General features: G+C 49.5%; 1 protein-coding gene across 5 annotated transcripts in view; it reads right to left on the bottom strand.

Moving 5' to 3' along the window:
• The window catches only part of PSD3 (pleckstrin and Sec7 domain containing 3), a 113,271-nt gene that overhangs the window by 69,572 nt on the left and 27,625 nt on the right, over window positions 1-16,074 (bottom strand). For all 5 annotated transcript variants that reach the window (XM_082337180.1, XM_082337181.1, XM_082337179.1 and 2 more), the window contains 2 exons: window positions 14,515-14,907; window positions 11-217 (listed from right to left, as the gene is read on the bottom strand). In XM_082337180.1, coding sequence (XP_082193306.1) covers window positions 11-217; window positions 14,515-14,907 — 600 coding nt within the window. The remainder of the gene's footprint in view (window positions 1-10; window positions 218-14,514; window positions 14,908-16,074) is intronic.

Raw genomic sequence — 16,074 nt, 5'->3', positions numbered from 1 at the left:
CAGCACATACTTTTTACCCAAATGCTTTGCCACATCGGAGCGTTTGAATCTGTCCAGATGGTAGAGGCGCTTAGCCAGGCGCCTGGCTGCTTCCAAATTGCTGCTGCTGCCATTGCTGAGATCATGGCCCAGGGCTCCGGTGGCATCCTTCTCCTGAAGTTCATTGCTCCCCATGGCAGCACTGGAGTCTAATACCATATTCTGCAATTCAGCATTGCTATGAGATGGAAAGGATACGGAAAGAAGAAAAATAACATGACGTTACAGTTTCAAGAAGGATTTAATTCATCTTAGAATAGAAGGCAATTAATGGTACAGAGGCAAGATTACACAATATAGCAAATTCCACTAAGTTGAAAGAGCTGTGTAGAACAGGGACATTTATTTAGCAGTCATCAGAGGGTGAGAGAGTTAAACACGGAGACCCAAATATGGGCTTTCCAGCCCAGAAACACATCCTGCTCTGCACTCACCTTCTGAGTGTGCTGAGTGTCCACAACCTGTGCTCACTTCACAGAGAGCTGTTTGCTGTTATCAGCCTACAACTGCACCTGACAACATTGGCTTCTCATTTGCTTCTTGCACTAGTATTTTTTAACCTAATCGCTTGCCAGGCGTGAAGGGGTCCCTGTAAAATTTATGGCCATTAGCCATTTTCTAGGGGAAAACGCAGCGAGCAAGTCAGGGTGCTCAGCAGCTCCAAGCTGACTCGGCACAAGTCCCTTCCTCATTCTTCCCCAGTTGTCCTGGAAACAATACAACTCCCCAAATCTAAAATAACATCCGCAGAAGTCTCAGCGGCTTCCGCGCCGCCCATGAGCAGCGGGCATCCCACGGGGAGGCACCACTAGAAAAAGCAGGACTCGGAGCAAGGAACCCAATTTGGGGAATGGGAGAGAGACACAGGCCACCCAGGCCAGCCTGGAGAACTGCTTGCTTTCCTCTTGCTCCTTTGTAGTAGCAATAATTTCCCTCACTGGCTGCGCAAAGTTAGGATGTTCAGCACGGCAGTCCCAGGGCACTTTACATAAATCATGCATTTATAGATTCCTCCCACCTCTACTACAGTAGGAAAGCTCTGGCTGAGCTCTGTGCCTGCCTTGCTTCTCCCCTCAGAGAGGCAAGAGCACTCCACACCAGAAAGCGCACCCCCACACACACACACACCCCTGCACACAGGCGGGCTTTTAACTTTGGAAAAGCTTTTCTCTGATACTGGCATGAAAATTCTTGCAAAATCTCAGATCTCTGTGTGTGTGTGTGTGTGCGTGACAGCACTTCTATCTGAAAAAAAATACTATACAGAAATTCTTTCCACTAAATCCTCGTTTACACAGGGCTAATGAACGATCAGCAGGGGTCATGCGCAGGGCAGATATGAGTGGAATGAGTTAACAATGATTTTAAACACAACACTTCAACATACCACGGTTTCATACACCACTGTAATCTTCGGGCTTGACAAGCCACAGTTAGAACAACCGATTGCTGCGCTCCAGTAGCAATTTTCTAGCCATTTACTGAAATGACTGCTAGCCACTTATTAACCCTTTAAAGATGAGACTTTCATATAATGTGAGCTTAAAATAAAAATCTTTGCTATTCTGCATGCCTCCTTCCACACAAACCATCACCTGTGCCCTACCTCTCTTCCCCTGCATGGTTTAAGAGAAGGTGTGCAGCGCTCCCACAGCAAGGAGACTTGCCCATTTCACCTCTGTTTCCTAGTGCTGCTAGAACATCAAAAGCGTCACACATCCACACTGTGGGTACCACTTTTTTTATCAAGTATCTGGGGAAAACAGACATCTAACCTGTTCCTACAAGGACTGGGGATTTGATTTTGCATTTATTTCAGTGTAAATAATAAGGTGCTATAACGAAAGGGGCTCAGCCTCAGTGCTCTTGTAGGGAATTAATACTGTAAATATAATTCCAACAGCATTAACATCACTGACCACCGGCTACCCTAGAAAACAACAACAAAAAAGCCCCTCCTGATACTGTTGTTGTGGGAAATGCCTCCTCAGCCCCTTCCAAAAGCACTGGCCAATGTCCGAAATTCTCTAAATTTGGTCTACTCCAAACTTGTGAAGAAAGCAGATTCCAGAGTCCTCTGACACACGCCCCAGGCAACGCCTCATCCATTCAAATCAGGCGCGACTGGTTTCAAACTCCCAGCTCTGACAAGAGCAAAGGATAACCAGGTGAGCTAACACATCTACGGAGCCTTCCACGTACAAATGGTGCTTCGAAAGACAGGCCAACTTGCAGAGCCTCGCTCATAAATCACAGCCCTGTTTCACCACTGCTCTTTATTAAAGGCAATGTTTATAGCCCTGAAAGATGGCCAAAGCTGACAAGAAACATTTGCACCCTGCTAGGAACCAGTGTACTACGAGAGTCAACGTTACCGCAAACCACCATAAGTTTAGAAAGAAAGGAAGTGCCAGCATCTGCCACTTAGTGAAATAAACAGTACGGCAGCTCCCAGCTTCTGTTTTGCCTCTTGGAGCAGCAGCTGGGACGTGAAGGAGGAACACCCACCAAGAAGGAGAGCATGCTCTTTCCCCTGCTTGCCAAAACCAGCCGACGGGGCTGCGTAAAAAACCTTATCTTCCAGCCTCCCTGATTTGAAACTTCATCCTGACAGGGGGTCCCTGTACATGATCAAAGAATAAGGGATGCTTCCTTCAGTTATTCGGACAGTTAATTGGCTTATTAGTTAATAAGTACAAGAAGGCAATCAAATCAACAATATAGGTTGTCTGTAGCATAAGCCTCTTGTTCAGGGAAAATACCAGATTTTTAACATTAAAGTGAGACTTCAGTTCTCAAGTTTTTCAGGTGGTGAGAAGACTCAGTGCTCACGTCACTGAAAGCTTAGGAAATACAGACACCCTGTGCACGACTACTGCAAGCTGCCTTCTGGACAGGCCATTTTAGCAGGGTCCAGGGGGGTGTTACTCAGGGGTAAGGCTAACATCTCTCCTTGCACCAGTCTCTCTGGGTGCACCATTTTCCTTCCGTGCCTCAGTTTCCCCAGCTGCTGAACACAGATAGTAAAACTTGCCTCCCTCTGTAAAGTGCTTATAATGGATTCCAATCAAGGACTAGAGGTGACCAAGGCTGCAAATAGGTCTGTCGTCTGCCATTACAGTTTCTATACATAAAGAGTCCACAGCAGCGCTACCAGCTAAACAGAGCCAAGAAAGGGCTTTGTGTTGCAGAGCAAGACTGGACACGGATTTCTCATGCAGCTTTACTTGTTATCAAATAAAAATGAGAAACCTCCACTGACAAAAGTAGGCTGAAAATGTAAGAGATTATATTCCCCCTAATCCTGGATTCAAGGCCAAAAGGGAGTGTAATGACACTAGTGGTAATTGCCTGTACAGCAACGGCTGCTGATTTTCATCCAGAGACTCTTACATTAATCTCTGCTATCAGAAAACACAGAAAACAGAAGCCACAAAAACCCAGACCCCTTTGGTCTCACAGTGCATAAGCTGTGGCCAGAAACCAGGTCCTTAGACCTTCTTATTTCTGTCCCCAGCAATTCACTCCTGATACATCCTCCCTCCTGCCAAAGCATCCCCAGGTTCACAGTGAATCCACAGAGGCTGTGACCACCATATCCTGCAGAAATTACAGCAATTTCATAAACAGCTGCTATGGTAAATTCAATACCTTCTAACAGCAGCAGCCACCACTCCACGCTCACGGATGAAACGCGAGCAGACTGTCACATCTGTAAAGCTGGTTTCCCGTAACACACGGTAACAGCCAGGCAGAGTCTGAAACATTTTATACTGTTTTCTTCATTTATTCCATTATCGACCAGGTCTACAGTGATTTAGCTCCCAATGCCAGGGTATCTCAATCATGTCGTGCTCAGCACTTAGCACACTTGATCTGTTTAAGAACATTCTAGATTCACTTATTCCCCTCCCCAACCCTCATCCTGGGTTTCACCAAAATTGAAACCTTCCACAGCAACATATTGCTGGGGAACGGCTGCAACTTCCCAGCAAAAACAGAGTAAGGCCAGTAGAATAATGGTAAGGACAGAGGTACCTCATATCTCAGTGGCCCACTCTCCCAGTCTGCTAGGCTGCAACTGGAAACCCTGGTATGAGTACCTGCAGTTTCAGGTGCCTTAAACCTTGGGATGCTCTTCATTTTTTAGCAAATCCATGGGGAAAAGATTATCTATCTGTTTTGTCCCAAGGAAGAAAAGCATGTTAGCGTTTTGCTTTATGGGAGAAGAGCTCAGATCCAGCACGGAGCAACTGCCCCAGGCACTAACAAAGAGAAGATGTTCAGAGTTGACACTGAGTGGCAGGTTGCGACAACTCAGCCAAAGTGCTGTCCTCAGCCCAGCCATGTCAGCGATCCCAGCTTGCTGCCGCCTGCAGCTCTGGCCGGACCGAAGCGTAGCATACGGTCTGTGGCACATGGTCTCCCCTGGATGCACATGGGGCCCTTCCCTGAGGAATGCTAATCCATCTGGCGTGCACGTCCGGAGGGCGTGCACTGGATGCACTGATTTCAGGGGGAGCTTGGATGAGACAGGGCTGGGACCTTCCCAAGCCTTTTTGGAAAAAGAGGAGGAGGAAACAGGAAGAAAACCAACTTTTTCTCTCAAATAAATCTGCACGCCTTTAACATCAGCTTTACTTCAAGGCAGGCTAAGTAAGGTGTTTGCCAGCAAAGTCCATTAGAGCAAAACACAGCAACGATTAAAAATAAGGAAGGGTGGAGAGGCGTTTGGGTGTGCTGAAGCTAGGGCCAGAACAAATGTTGTTTTCAGCAGGGGTACAGCCAGGGAGCCACGCTGGGGCTGATAATCACCCTCTGCAGCACTGCGCTGGCCTTGTTTTAAATGCCTTCACTCCGAGCCTTCTTCTCCTCCTCCTCCAAAATGGAGGACACCATCCCCTCAACCATAACCATCAACTCTGGCTGTGAAAAGCATGCTCCGTTTCTGGCAGCTCTCACCTTGCAGCATGGCAGGGACATCAGAAAGGCCGAAGCACTCAGGTGCCCCTGACACCAGCCTGGACTGCAGGGGCGTTGGTGGGGAGCAAAATTCCCTCTATGAAAAGTCCTGCCCTGAGGGAACGAATCCCTGTCCTACAACCCTTCAGAGAGACATGGATGCTCAGCCAGTGATACCTTCCCACGTTTCACAGCTGACCAGAAACAATTTGTGCCACAGGCTGAATTTGTGCCACAGGCTGAATTTTGTTTCAAGGGAGCTGAAAAGCCGTGCTTGAACAGCCTGGCTCTGAAAGGAGTAGCCCCATCCGAGAAAGTGAAGAAATCCCGGCAGCAGCGGGATGTGATGAGTCAGTTCCTGCTACAAATGACCGACCACACAGACGGGCTGGGAACAGCTCTGCTGCAGCTTCGCTGCAGCTCTGAACCCGCTTCTTCGGGGCCAGGAGAGAGAGAGCGCACAAAATCGCATCAAGCAATGCTTTACCTTGCCAGTTACCTCCAGCTCCAGGGCTCTTCCAAGATACAACTGTAGGAAGGGGAGAAAAATAATAAAAATAAAAATAATGCCCTTTCCTAGCAGATGACTCACTGTGCTATTTTACTCCGAACGGTTTAATCAGCTTTGAAGTCCTACGTATGGATTCTCTTCAAAGACACGCTTTGAAGTAGATCCCTCTTTGAGGACTGACACAGCTGCACTTTGCTGCAACTCGATTCAGTGGGTGTCTCACGAGCACAGCATCAGCCAGGACACATGAAGGGAGGACGGTTTCTACAACCCAGGGTACCGACCAAGGATCCATTAAAAAATACCTCAGCCTTGTCACTTCACACAGAGGGGAGCAAAGTGAAAAATAAACAAACAAGCCCTGTAATCCCCTATTGGTTATCAATAAAATGCATATGCAAAGTCAATTTCAGGGGCTGAAATGCATGCTGCTGCTTAAAAATAACCTCTTGCTCCCTGTAATCACCTGCCGTTTTCTCTGATTAAAACAATTGCTGCCGATCCTAAGTAGAGAGCTAACAGCTAAAGCGTTCAGAAAATGCCATTTCTGGTAGGCTTGCATTACAGCAAATGCAAATGCTATCGTTACGGGATCACAGCATTAGGACAAGAAGTCCTGCCACACGGAGGGACAGGATTGCAGCCCTTCCGAGAGACAGCGTGTCCTTTATTACACACACACGCTGGCCCATTGCCACCTGAAGTACAAATGTTTTGCTAAAAATACTTCAGGTTTGATTCCCTTTCGACCTCAGGCTCCTTACATCACTGTGGCAGGGGTTGGTGATCGCAAAGGGACTCTCACCACATCAACGACCCCATGCCTAGAAAGTGAAAACCTGGCCCTCGCCACAGAGGGTGTCCAAGGGCTCCCCCGGCAATGGATATTTCTGACAGATGCATTGATATGTAGACCAGTCTCTTGGATACCTCAGGACAGTCCCACGCTCAGGATCTGGCCCACCTGCCCCCAAACATGAGCAAAAACGAAATTCAAAGAATGCATCGCACACCTGTAACCTTGCTCAGAAAACACTCAGTCCCTCTCTCCCGGAGCCCACCCGCCCCCAGCTTGCTGCGGGTGCCAAGAGCGGTCCCCACGCTCAGCGCCAGCGTGACATTTCCCCACGCGGCTCCTGCAGGCTCCTCCGGGACAGAAGCAAAACTGGGAAGCCAGCGGAGTACTTCCCTGCTTGCTCAGGCTCGGTTTAACTGTTTGGAGACTGGCCCAGGGAGTGCCTATTAACAGGGCAGCTGGTCCGGCTGGTCCTCCCTGGCAGGGAGCAAAACAGATGCACAAAAATACGGGTGTTTACGCCTTTTGGTTAAGGCTCCCCTGCAGATGTGCGGATGGAGCGTTTTATCGCTGGCAGTATTATCGCCCAGGAGCTTTACGTTGCAACCGTGCAGTGAAATGAACCGCCTGTCCTCAAAAAGAGTAGTTAAAAATAATAAAAGACAGACTTCTGCAATAAAGGAAAAACAACCACCAACCAACCCACAGCTCACCCAGCTGTGCTAGCAAGGAGTCTGCACGCTACGTGCCCTGTTCTTCTCCACCGGTGCTCCTGCATCGCATCCGAAGCTACACATGCCTCTACGCCGCCCTGCCAGCTGCCAGGCTCTGCCTCTCTCTATCCCAACAGACAGACGGACGGAGGAAGAAGAGAGTTAACCAGCAATAACGTGGAGGGGGGCTTGACTGGCAGCCAGTCCTGGCTAATGGATGAGACGGCAGGCTGCACTTCACGACCGACTCGGAACTGGCAGAGATGCCTCGGTTTCGGTGAATGAAGGCTTCCTGACCTAAATGGCTTTGACTTTAATGGAGATATGCCAACAGATGCCAGCTTAGAAGCTGAGCTGCTGACAGCTTCATACTGAGGCGCTTTGTGCAGCAAACTGATCATCTGCTCCACTTTTTTTTCTTTTTTTTTTTTTTTTTTCATTTTCTTTTCTGTTTCTGTCAGCTCCTGGATTTTTGTTTTGTTTGTTTTATTTTCAGAGGAGGCTGGGAACTGAAGAGGCGAAAAGTCAGCAGCCCTTTTTTCCCTAAAACAACAGTTTATTTAGGAACTAGAAGCAGTTTTACAAACTCTCCCTAAACTGGTGTTGCAAGCACCTCGTTAGCCAGAACAAAGGCAAACTCAGGCTGTGTTTCCAGTGCCTTAACAAAGTGATGCCACCTTCCTGCAGGGAATACCGAGGTGATCAGTGTAGCTGAATGTTTTTGGAGTTACTAAACTGTGCGATAAAGGGGCAAATCCTCAGCTGCCAAAATGCCAGTGGTTTCAGAAATTTACCTCTGCAGGTTGTGCCGCTTCGTCTTTACCTGAATTTAACATACCTGTGCCAGCATACCGTGCTTACTAGTGGCTCAACAACTGACAGATGCAGTAGCCCATGTGCAGGCAAATGGGCTCCAGCACCACCATGTTTGCTTGCTCACCGGCTGCAGATGCATTTGACACATTTGCTCTCCTAGGACAACAACCAGTGACATTCCTCTGAATAACTTTCCTTATCCTGGTGTATCGGGTTTGCATGGCAAGGTTTGGTAGTGGGGGGGCTACACGGGTGGCTTCTGTGAGAAGCTGCTAGAAGCTTTCCCCATGTCCGATAGAGCCAATGCCAGCCAGCTCCAAGACAGACCCGCCGCTGGCCAAGGCTGAGCTACCATCAGTGGTAGCACCTCTTCGATAACATATCTAAGAAGGCGGAAAAAAAACCTGTGCAACTGCAGCTGGAGAGAGGAATATGTGAGAGGACAGCCCTGCAGACACCAAGGTCAGTGAAGGAGGGGCAGGAGACGCTCCAGGTGCCGGAGCAGAGATTCCCCTGCAGCCCGTGGTGAAGGCCATGGTGAGGCAGGCTGTCCCTTGCAGCCCATGGAGGTTAACGGTGGAGCACATCTCCACCTGCAGCCCGTGGAGGACCCCACACCAGAGCAGGTGGATGCCTGAAGGAGGCTGCGACCCCATGGGAAGCCCACGCTGGAGCAGGCTCCTGTCAGGACCTCTGGCCCCGTGGAGAGGACCCCACGCTGGAGCAGGTTTGCTGGCAGGACTTGTGACCCTGTGGGGGACCCACGCTGGAGCAGCCTCTTCCTGAAGGACTGCACCCCATGGAGGGGGCCCACGCTGGAGCAGTTTGTGAAGAACTGCAGCCTGTGGGAAGGACTCACGCTGGAGAAGTTCATGGAGGACTGCCTCCTGTGGGAGGGACCCCACGCTGGAGCAGAGGAAGAGCGTGAGGAGTCCTCGCCCTGAGGAGGAAGGGGCAGCAGAGACAACGCGTGATGAACTGACCGCAACCCCCATTCCCCATCCCCCTGCACCACTGCAGGGAAGGAGGTAGAGAAATGAGGAGTAAAGTTAAGCCCGGGAAAAGGGGAAGGGTGAGTGGAAGGTGTTTTAAGATTTAGTTTTTATTTTCTCATTACCTTACTCGATTTGACTGGTAATAAATTAAATTAATTTCCCCATGTTGAGTCTGTTTTGCCTGTGACAGTAACTGATGAATGATCTCTCTCTGTCCTTATCTTGACCCACAAGCCTGTCATTATATTTTCTCTCCCCTGTCTAGCTGAGGAGAAGGAGTGATAGAGTGGCTTTGGTGGGCACCTGGCATCCAGCCAGGGTCAACCCACCACACCTGGGCATACAGATGGCAGTAAATATAAAGTACCACCTTCTGACAGCCCAAGATCTCCTGGGTCCAGAGTTTGTCACAAGCTGAGGCCTGTCCAAAGGCCAAAAGACACCCATTTAGGAACACAGGGATCTCAGCAGATTTCACGCTAAACAAAAAAATTCAACCAGGTCACAAGATGAGTCTTCAAAGGGGAAAAAAGTTCTACCGGACTGCTGTTGGACAGACTAATAAAATCAATGAATAAAGGTTATATGTTAGATATGTGAGTTCTGAGTCTCGTATCTGCATTGAAAATCAAATACAAGCTTCCTTGGACAAAAGTACCAGAGTGCAAACTGAAAACCCGAAGTATAACTGGCATGCAGAATACTGATGAACGGGGAGGAGACTTAAAGAATCAACCTGGCGAAAGGGATCAAAACTGGGTTTATCTATCAACAAAGTTTATTGTCTCAAAGAAGGAATAAGGAGAGTGCCAAGTAAGAAACTTCTGGAAATGACCCACACGCAGAAGAAAGAAAACAACTACAGGAACTACTATGAGAGGTCCAAACCATTAAGAGTAACCTGGCAGCCATTGGGAACTGCAGTCTGTGTTCTTGTACATTTACTCTGAGAATCACCAGATTGTTTTAGGGAGTTTGTTTTCTTCCCCCCTTGAATTACAAAAGAATACATATGTGACTAAATTTGTGTTTGCATCTCTAGTAAAAAAAAAAAAAAAAAAAAAAAATCAGGACTTGCAGAATTTGCTGAGCACCAGCAGTTCTTTGAAGATGATGGCAGGTGGCAAATATTCAGCATTTTTGAGGATTAGGAGCTGCAATACAGATTTTTTTCTTTTCTCTGCGGATTTAGAAAAATCTTGGGCGATGTCCTACCAACAGAGACCACACCTTCCAAGAAAACTCAGGAAAAGAAATGCCAGACGTTTTTCGGGTTTTTTTAATGTCTTGTTCTGACTGTAGCATACAACAGAAGAGGGAATGGGAAGTCTGCTACAAAGAATGCAGAAAAAAGAAAGATTAAAAGAAATTCTGTCTTTAAAGTCTGAAAGTAGAAAAGAAAGATGGTGATCATCACTGAGAGAACCTCATGCTTTACTTTTAGACACACTGATGCTTTGTCGCTCACTGTATACATAGCAAAGATAACTCACTTTTCCCTCGGGTATATCTTACTGCTTTGGAAATACATCTCCTTCCTCCCACTCTGATTTGGTGTAAATGATTACACCTAGTTCAGGCAATGCAAACTCAGGCTCAATGTCTGGGTAGCACCTTGCAAACAGTCTTCCTTGTGGGCTCTGTGAATAAGACTAGACTCCCATATACCAAGGCTGAGCCCTGCTCTGTCTCAACACAACCCACTGGCACGAGAAGGGAGGAGTGCAGTACCTGGGGCACAGGTGCGACAGCGGGGACGGCATGCCTCTGCAGGGATAACATGGAGGCAAGGGGACCAAACACAGCCCAAGTGCAGTATCTTTATTGCCGCTGCAAAGCTTTGTTACACTGTCAACCTGTGGCTCAGCACGTTTCATGGGGACCCCATGGTGCCCTGATACACAGCGAGGCTGTCCCTCAGCTCTGAAACCTCACATACTTCCCCTCCTCCTCCAGTTCTCCCACCCTCACCCGGGGAAACTTAAGGTTACTTCAGCTGCAGAAATTTGTTCTTCCCCCAAAGGGATGATAGTTACATACCTAGGAAAGAGACTAAACCCCCCCCCCCCCCAAACCACCAAGAGCTGGAACCATTCCCAAAGGAAGGCAAGCTGCACGTCCGTCTCCCCAAGCATCCCTCCTCCACTGGCCAGACACAAAAGGCACCTAAGCTGCGCTAGGAAAGGACTACTTGCAAAAGCAAGCCAGCCTGTCCTGCAGGAAAACCGAGGGGCCAGCTGATGTCCCCCTGCCCTAAGGAAGCGCGGCGGGTGGCTGCCAGGGCAGGCACACCACACGGCTCTCGCCAGGACTTACTGCGTTCAACCACGGCCAGCAGCTGACAGGGAGGGCAGCAGGGACGAAACATCCAGACACCCAGGAGCCCATAGGAACTTGCAGCCTGCAAGCCTCTGATAATTTTTTTGTCCTCCTTTATTTTTCAATTCTGAAGGCATGTGACTGGCCTTCACATACCAGAGCTGACCCCTCCCAGAGCCAGTGATTTCCTAAGAACGGAGAAGGATGTTACCCTCCCGCTTATGCATTACAAGACTAGGTTTCCTTGCCGTTATGCGTTAAAACCTCACGCCATCTAGGGTCCGCATGTCAGTTACTCTCAGGATCCCTCCAGAGAGATGCAAAAGTTGCTGTTGTGCTCAGCTACCTGCTACCAGGAGGGCATGGCCATAGGGAGCACCTGCTCCTCCTCTCCTAACTGGCACATGGCTTTCAATTTCCAGGTGTAAACCATTAACTCTTTGCTCTCACATCTGCCCTCCCCTTCTCTACTGGACCATGAAGAACTGCCAGTGTTTCACTCTCTGTTCCCCCATAAATTGGCACTGGTACTTGGAAGTGTACTCTCACCCCGTGTGCTCTCCCACGCATTTTTTATGTCACCGAAATACCACGGCACAGGGAGCTGCTGAGGTTTTGGTTTCGGTTTTTGTTCGCTTGGGTCAGCAGCAGAGTTTCTGGAAAAGGGGAGGTTGCGCTTCTTCTTGTGCCACACTGCAACGTTGCATTGCTTTGCTCCCAAGCCCCCCGCATCCCAAATCCCCCCACTTCGCTTTGCACTTGCCGCTACTCACGCGCTGAGCCCCCGCACCTGCCCCCATCTCGACAGGATGGGGTCCTCCAGCTGCTCTCCTGCCTGCACCCGCTCTCCTGCCTGCACCGGCTCTCCTCCTGCCTGCACCCAGCCTCCGGTGCCTGCACCCGCTCTCCTGCCCGCACCCAGCCTCCGGTGCCTGCACGCCACAGGGCGGGCAGAGGGAGCTGCCGGAGGCCCCGGCTTCAGGGAGAGCCGGCAGCTCCGCAGCGGACACAGAGACCCCCGGTGGGTCCGCGACATATCGCAGGCCAGCTGCTGCCTGCGAACTGCCGCCGCGGGGCGCAGGGCCGGGGAGCGCTGCCTGGACCGGGCCGGCGGCGGGCTTGCCTTCCCCGCCGCCCTCGCCGGGGGAGCGGGACCGCTGCAGCCGCTGCCCCCTGATCCTCTGCAGCGCCAGGCAGCCGCTACGCCCGGGAAAACGCAGCCCCGGCGCAACCCCAGGCTCCGGCACCGTAGGAAACGAGGGCTTCGAGCCGAAGGCACAAAGGTGCAGCAGCGGCTACCGCGCACGTATCATACATGCGGACTTTCGGTTGAAAAAACAAGTCTGGGATTGCTTCAGGCAACACAACCACGCATGCAAACTCTTAGAAACAGTACCCACGGCTCGGGCAGCTATTTCTGGTTCACCTGAGCATCACAGTGACACACCGTCTCGACCCCTCTGCGAATAAATCCCATGCAGCCCCCAGAAACCACACTGTGCTCCTCACCCACACGCTGCAACGCCGTGATTCATCACTGGCTCCAACAGTATAGCACACACGATCTGTCAGTCACCTGTACCCTGGTGCAATACAACATGATATTAGAATATCATGGTAGGGGGATGGTTAATAAGGTTATTTTCTGGAGGATTACCCTGTTGGACACATTCGTGGCTGGCTGTACTGCTGCAGCTACGCTCTTTATGGGCACCCACCTTAGCACAGTGAGCCCTCAGGGCTTGTCCCTAACAGAGCCCTGCAGACTACAAACAGCAGAGCTCCCTACCCTAACAAACCCGCTGCTGGGGACACTTCTTTCTTCTTTTCTTTTATTCCAGGGAAAAAAAGAATTTAAAAATCCTCTGTTGGTTTATCACTATGGCTGCAAATTTAAACTAAAATTAACTTAATTCCTAACGAAATCCACACTAGGCAGACACCTAATGTGTCTCTAAGCATCATCTAAGCACACCTTGTCTTCGTGATAACTTCTGTCTTGATGAGCCGATGTGGGCCTTACTTGACAGTACTTTTTAGCTAATAGACACTGCAAGTATGGGGTAACAGAATCAGGGGCTGTATGTGCTGCTTGTCCTCCACGGGCAATCCCTAGTTTCAGTGCAAGTAAGGAGCTGCAAGTGTCAGGACTGACCTCGGTTTCTGGCTCTGCACTGGTTGTAGCAGATTAGCAGTCACTTATTGCCTATTGGCACCAAGCAGCTCAGGGTCGTACAAGATTTAAACACCTTTTTTCCAGTAGGATTGATGGAAAGAACATTCGAAACTGCTAAGTCCTTCTGCCTGTTCTTTTAAGGGTAAACTGTACTTTAATCCATAAAGTTAGCAAAACTACTTTTGCTCAAAGAACTTCTTTCACAACAGCACAAAAGGAATAAAACAGACCAAAGACCTCCCACCACTGACTCCCAGGAAAGCTCAGACTAGACTAGTCCCGTCTAAGGGAATAGTCTAAGGACTCTTAGATAACGTCCTGTCCCTGAAGGATGGAGACCGGAGGCATCTTCGTCACTCACAAGGTCCCTCAGCAGATTACTGCTTTTGGCTCGATGCGCCTCTTTGCCTGTTGCTGCCTTTCACTCTCCCCACAGTCCTTGACAACACATAATGAGGAAAGTTTGCTCGTAGAGTGAATTCCTACAATTATACGGTATTTTCTGACCACTTAGACTAGTTTTTGCTTCTCACGTGACTCGTCTCCTAATAGGTTTTCTTATCTCTCCCTTTACCTAAATGGAAATTATTAACACTTTTGCAACATGCCCTCCTCTCTCAATCAGTAACTAGTACACAAACGAAAGAAGCAGCTAACAGTCTCTAGTCCCATGAATGTGGTAGGAGCAAAACCTCGTCCTACCTGAAGCAACCAGCAAAACTCCCGCTGACCTCAGGAGAGGAAAAGCTATGCCCAGAGACACACCTTTAACACCCAAATCACAAACTGCATTTGGACAACTCGTCCGTGTGCACAGGGTGTTATTGTTCCTAAAATTACTGTTAACAAATTCATGTGTAACTGGAGCTGAACAAGGTTCATCTGTAACAGGTAACTAACTCCTCCAGGGACAGGTCCCAGAGATGCGACAATACCTGCCAGCCTTCTATCAACACAAGTATCGCCAACAAAACCTTCATAAAGTAAATTTCCACTTCTCTAATGAACGGCAGGTTTGGACGGCTCACTTCTCTCCTGCAGCTCACTCTGTTACACTGGAAATTACGGTGTGTAGAAAACGTGCAGTGTTGAAAGAGGCAAAACTACACTCTGTGACAGTCCGCTGAAGTAAACAGACATCGGGGAAAAATCAGCAGGCACACAGACGGCTCACCCACTGCTTTTACCTTTCCAAACGAGGGACTTCCGTGACGTCTCCTCTGAAGAGTGTTTCGCTTACATCCCTTAAGCCATTGGCGATGCCTTCGCCGCAGCCCTTCACCTCCCCATCAGGGGGAAGCTGCAGGACATCTGGCTGCCCCGAGGCTGATGTCCGATCTAAAAACTGGCTGCCCTCCTTCATGCGCTGCTGGATCATGGGAGTGAGTGGCATCTCAAAGCTGAAGTAGCTATCGGGCTCCGAGTACAACGTCTCCAGCGACTCCGCACTGTAGTATAAAGATGCATTGTCTAGGATGTTTTCGAACTGTGAGCTGTACAGATCAGTGGAGACATCGGAGTGCCTCTGCCCAAGGACATCTTCATATCCTCCAGTGGCTGCTTCCCCCTCCTCCATCATCCTGGAAATTAATCAGAAACAGCTCCTTTCAGCTCGGGGGCAGGGTTTAGACCTCTGGGTAAACGTCCTCGCCTTCCACCTCTGCGAACAGAAAGGTCAACGTGGCTTTGTGCAGGAGAGGACACTGCGGGTAAAATGCTAGTTTCTCCTTGCACCACCTCTGTTCATGACTGGCACCATCTCCCTCTCCGGGGGACATAAAAAGAAAAAATCTTCTGGGTAAAAGAGGAGGGCAGGAGGAGAGCCTAATATTGCCTAACAGATAACATCAGCTGCTTATGTGCAAAGGAAAAGAGAACTCACAAATGCATAAGGTCTCTGCTAGCACCACTGCCGTGCCAGAGGATGCACGGGTCGGAGATGTGCACCCTGATGGAGCCTCTGCCCCCCGGAGGACAATTTGCTGGCTCTGCAGTCCTAGGGCTGGCGTCTTTGTTGAAAGGCTGTAGGAAATCCCTCCAGAACGCAAAGGGAAGCAAATGCAATTAAAAACCCAGAGCCGCAAGAACTAGATTTGAAGGGGGAAGACTCAGCCTGCTTGCAGATGCACAGGGGAAGGTGTAGCATCCCCCTGTAGAGAGTCGTCTTCTCTGCTGCCTCACATACTGCGGGCCTTCTCACAGCACATGCCAGGCGTCAGGGCTGCCCACCCGCGCGATCCCACACGCTAGCCAAAGCAAAGCTCCACAGATCCCGAGGTGCAGGGGCAGGAGTGCCTCCCTCGCTGAGATCCTGTTGTTTCAGCAGCAAACGCCCGCCAGCTCAGAGCAGGCACGGTTTGCTCAGGGCCCGCTGGTGGGACCCTTTGCTTTGTTACAGATGTGCACCAGGAAAGAAAAGTGAGCAAGTCAGGATGCTCTTGTAAAAAGCAGCGCACAATTTTTGCAATATATATAGCTAAAATTGTATAAACACAGATAGATAGTTAGACAGATAGATAATCTAGAAAGCACATCATAGCATTTACCCTCTTATAATGTACAAGGCCCTGGGTAAAAGGTCTTTATCACGCGACCTCTCAGAGGTGCTTGCACCATTCTTGCACGAACTCTGCCCAAAACCAGAAAATCTGGCCAGGCGCATAAGGCCAGGCCTGCATGCTGCCTATCTTTAATTACATGCCATGTCTGGATCCCAGCTACACCTGCTACAGATGCTTCGTCACACC

Source organism: Platalea leucorodia (genome assembly GCF_965183815.1).
Source record: "Platalea leucorodia genome assembly, chromosome: Z".
Lineage (NCBI taxonomy): Eukaryota > Metazoa > Chordata > Aves > Pelecaniformes > Threskiornithidae > Platalea > Platalea leucorodia.
The sequence above is the reverse complement of the archived record's forward strand: the minus strand, read 5'-3'. Positions and strand labels throughout refer to the sequence as shown.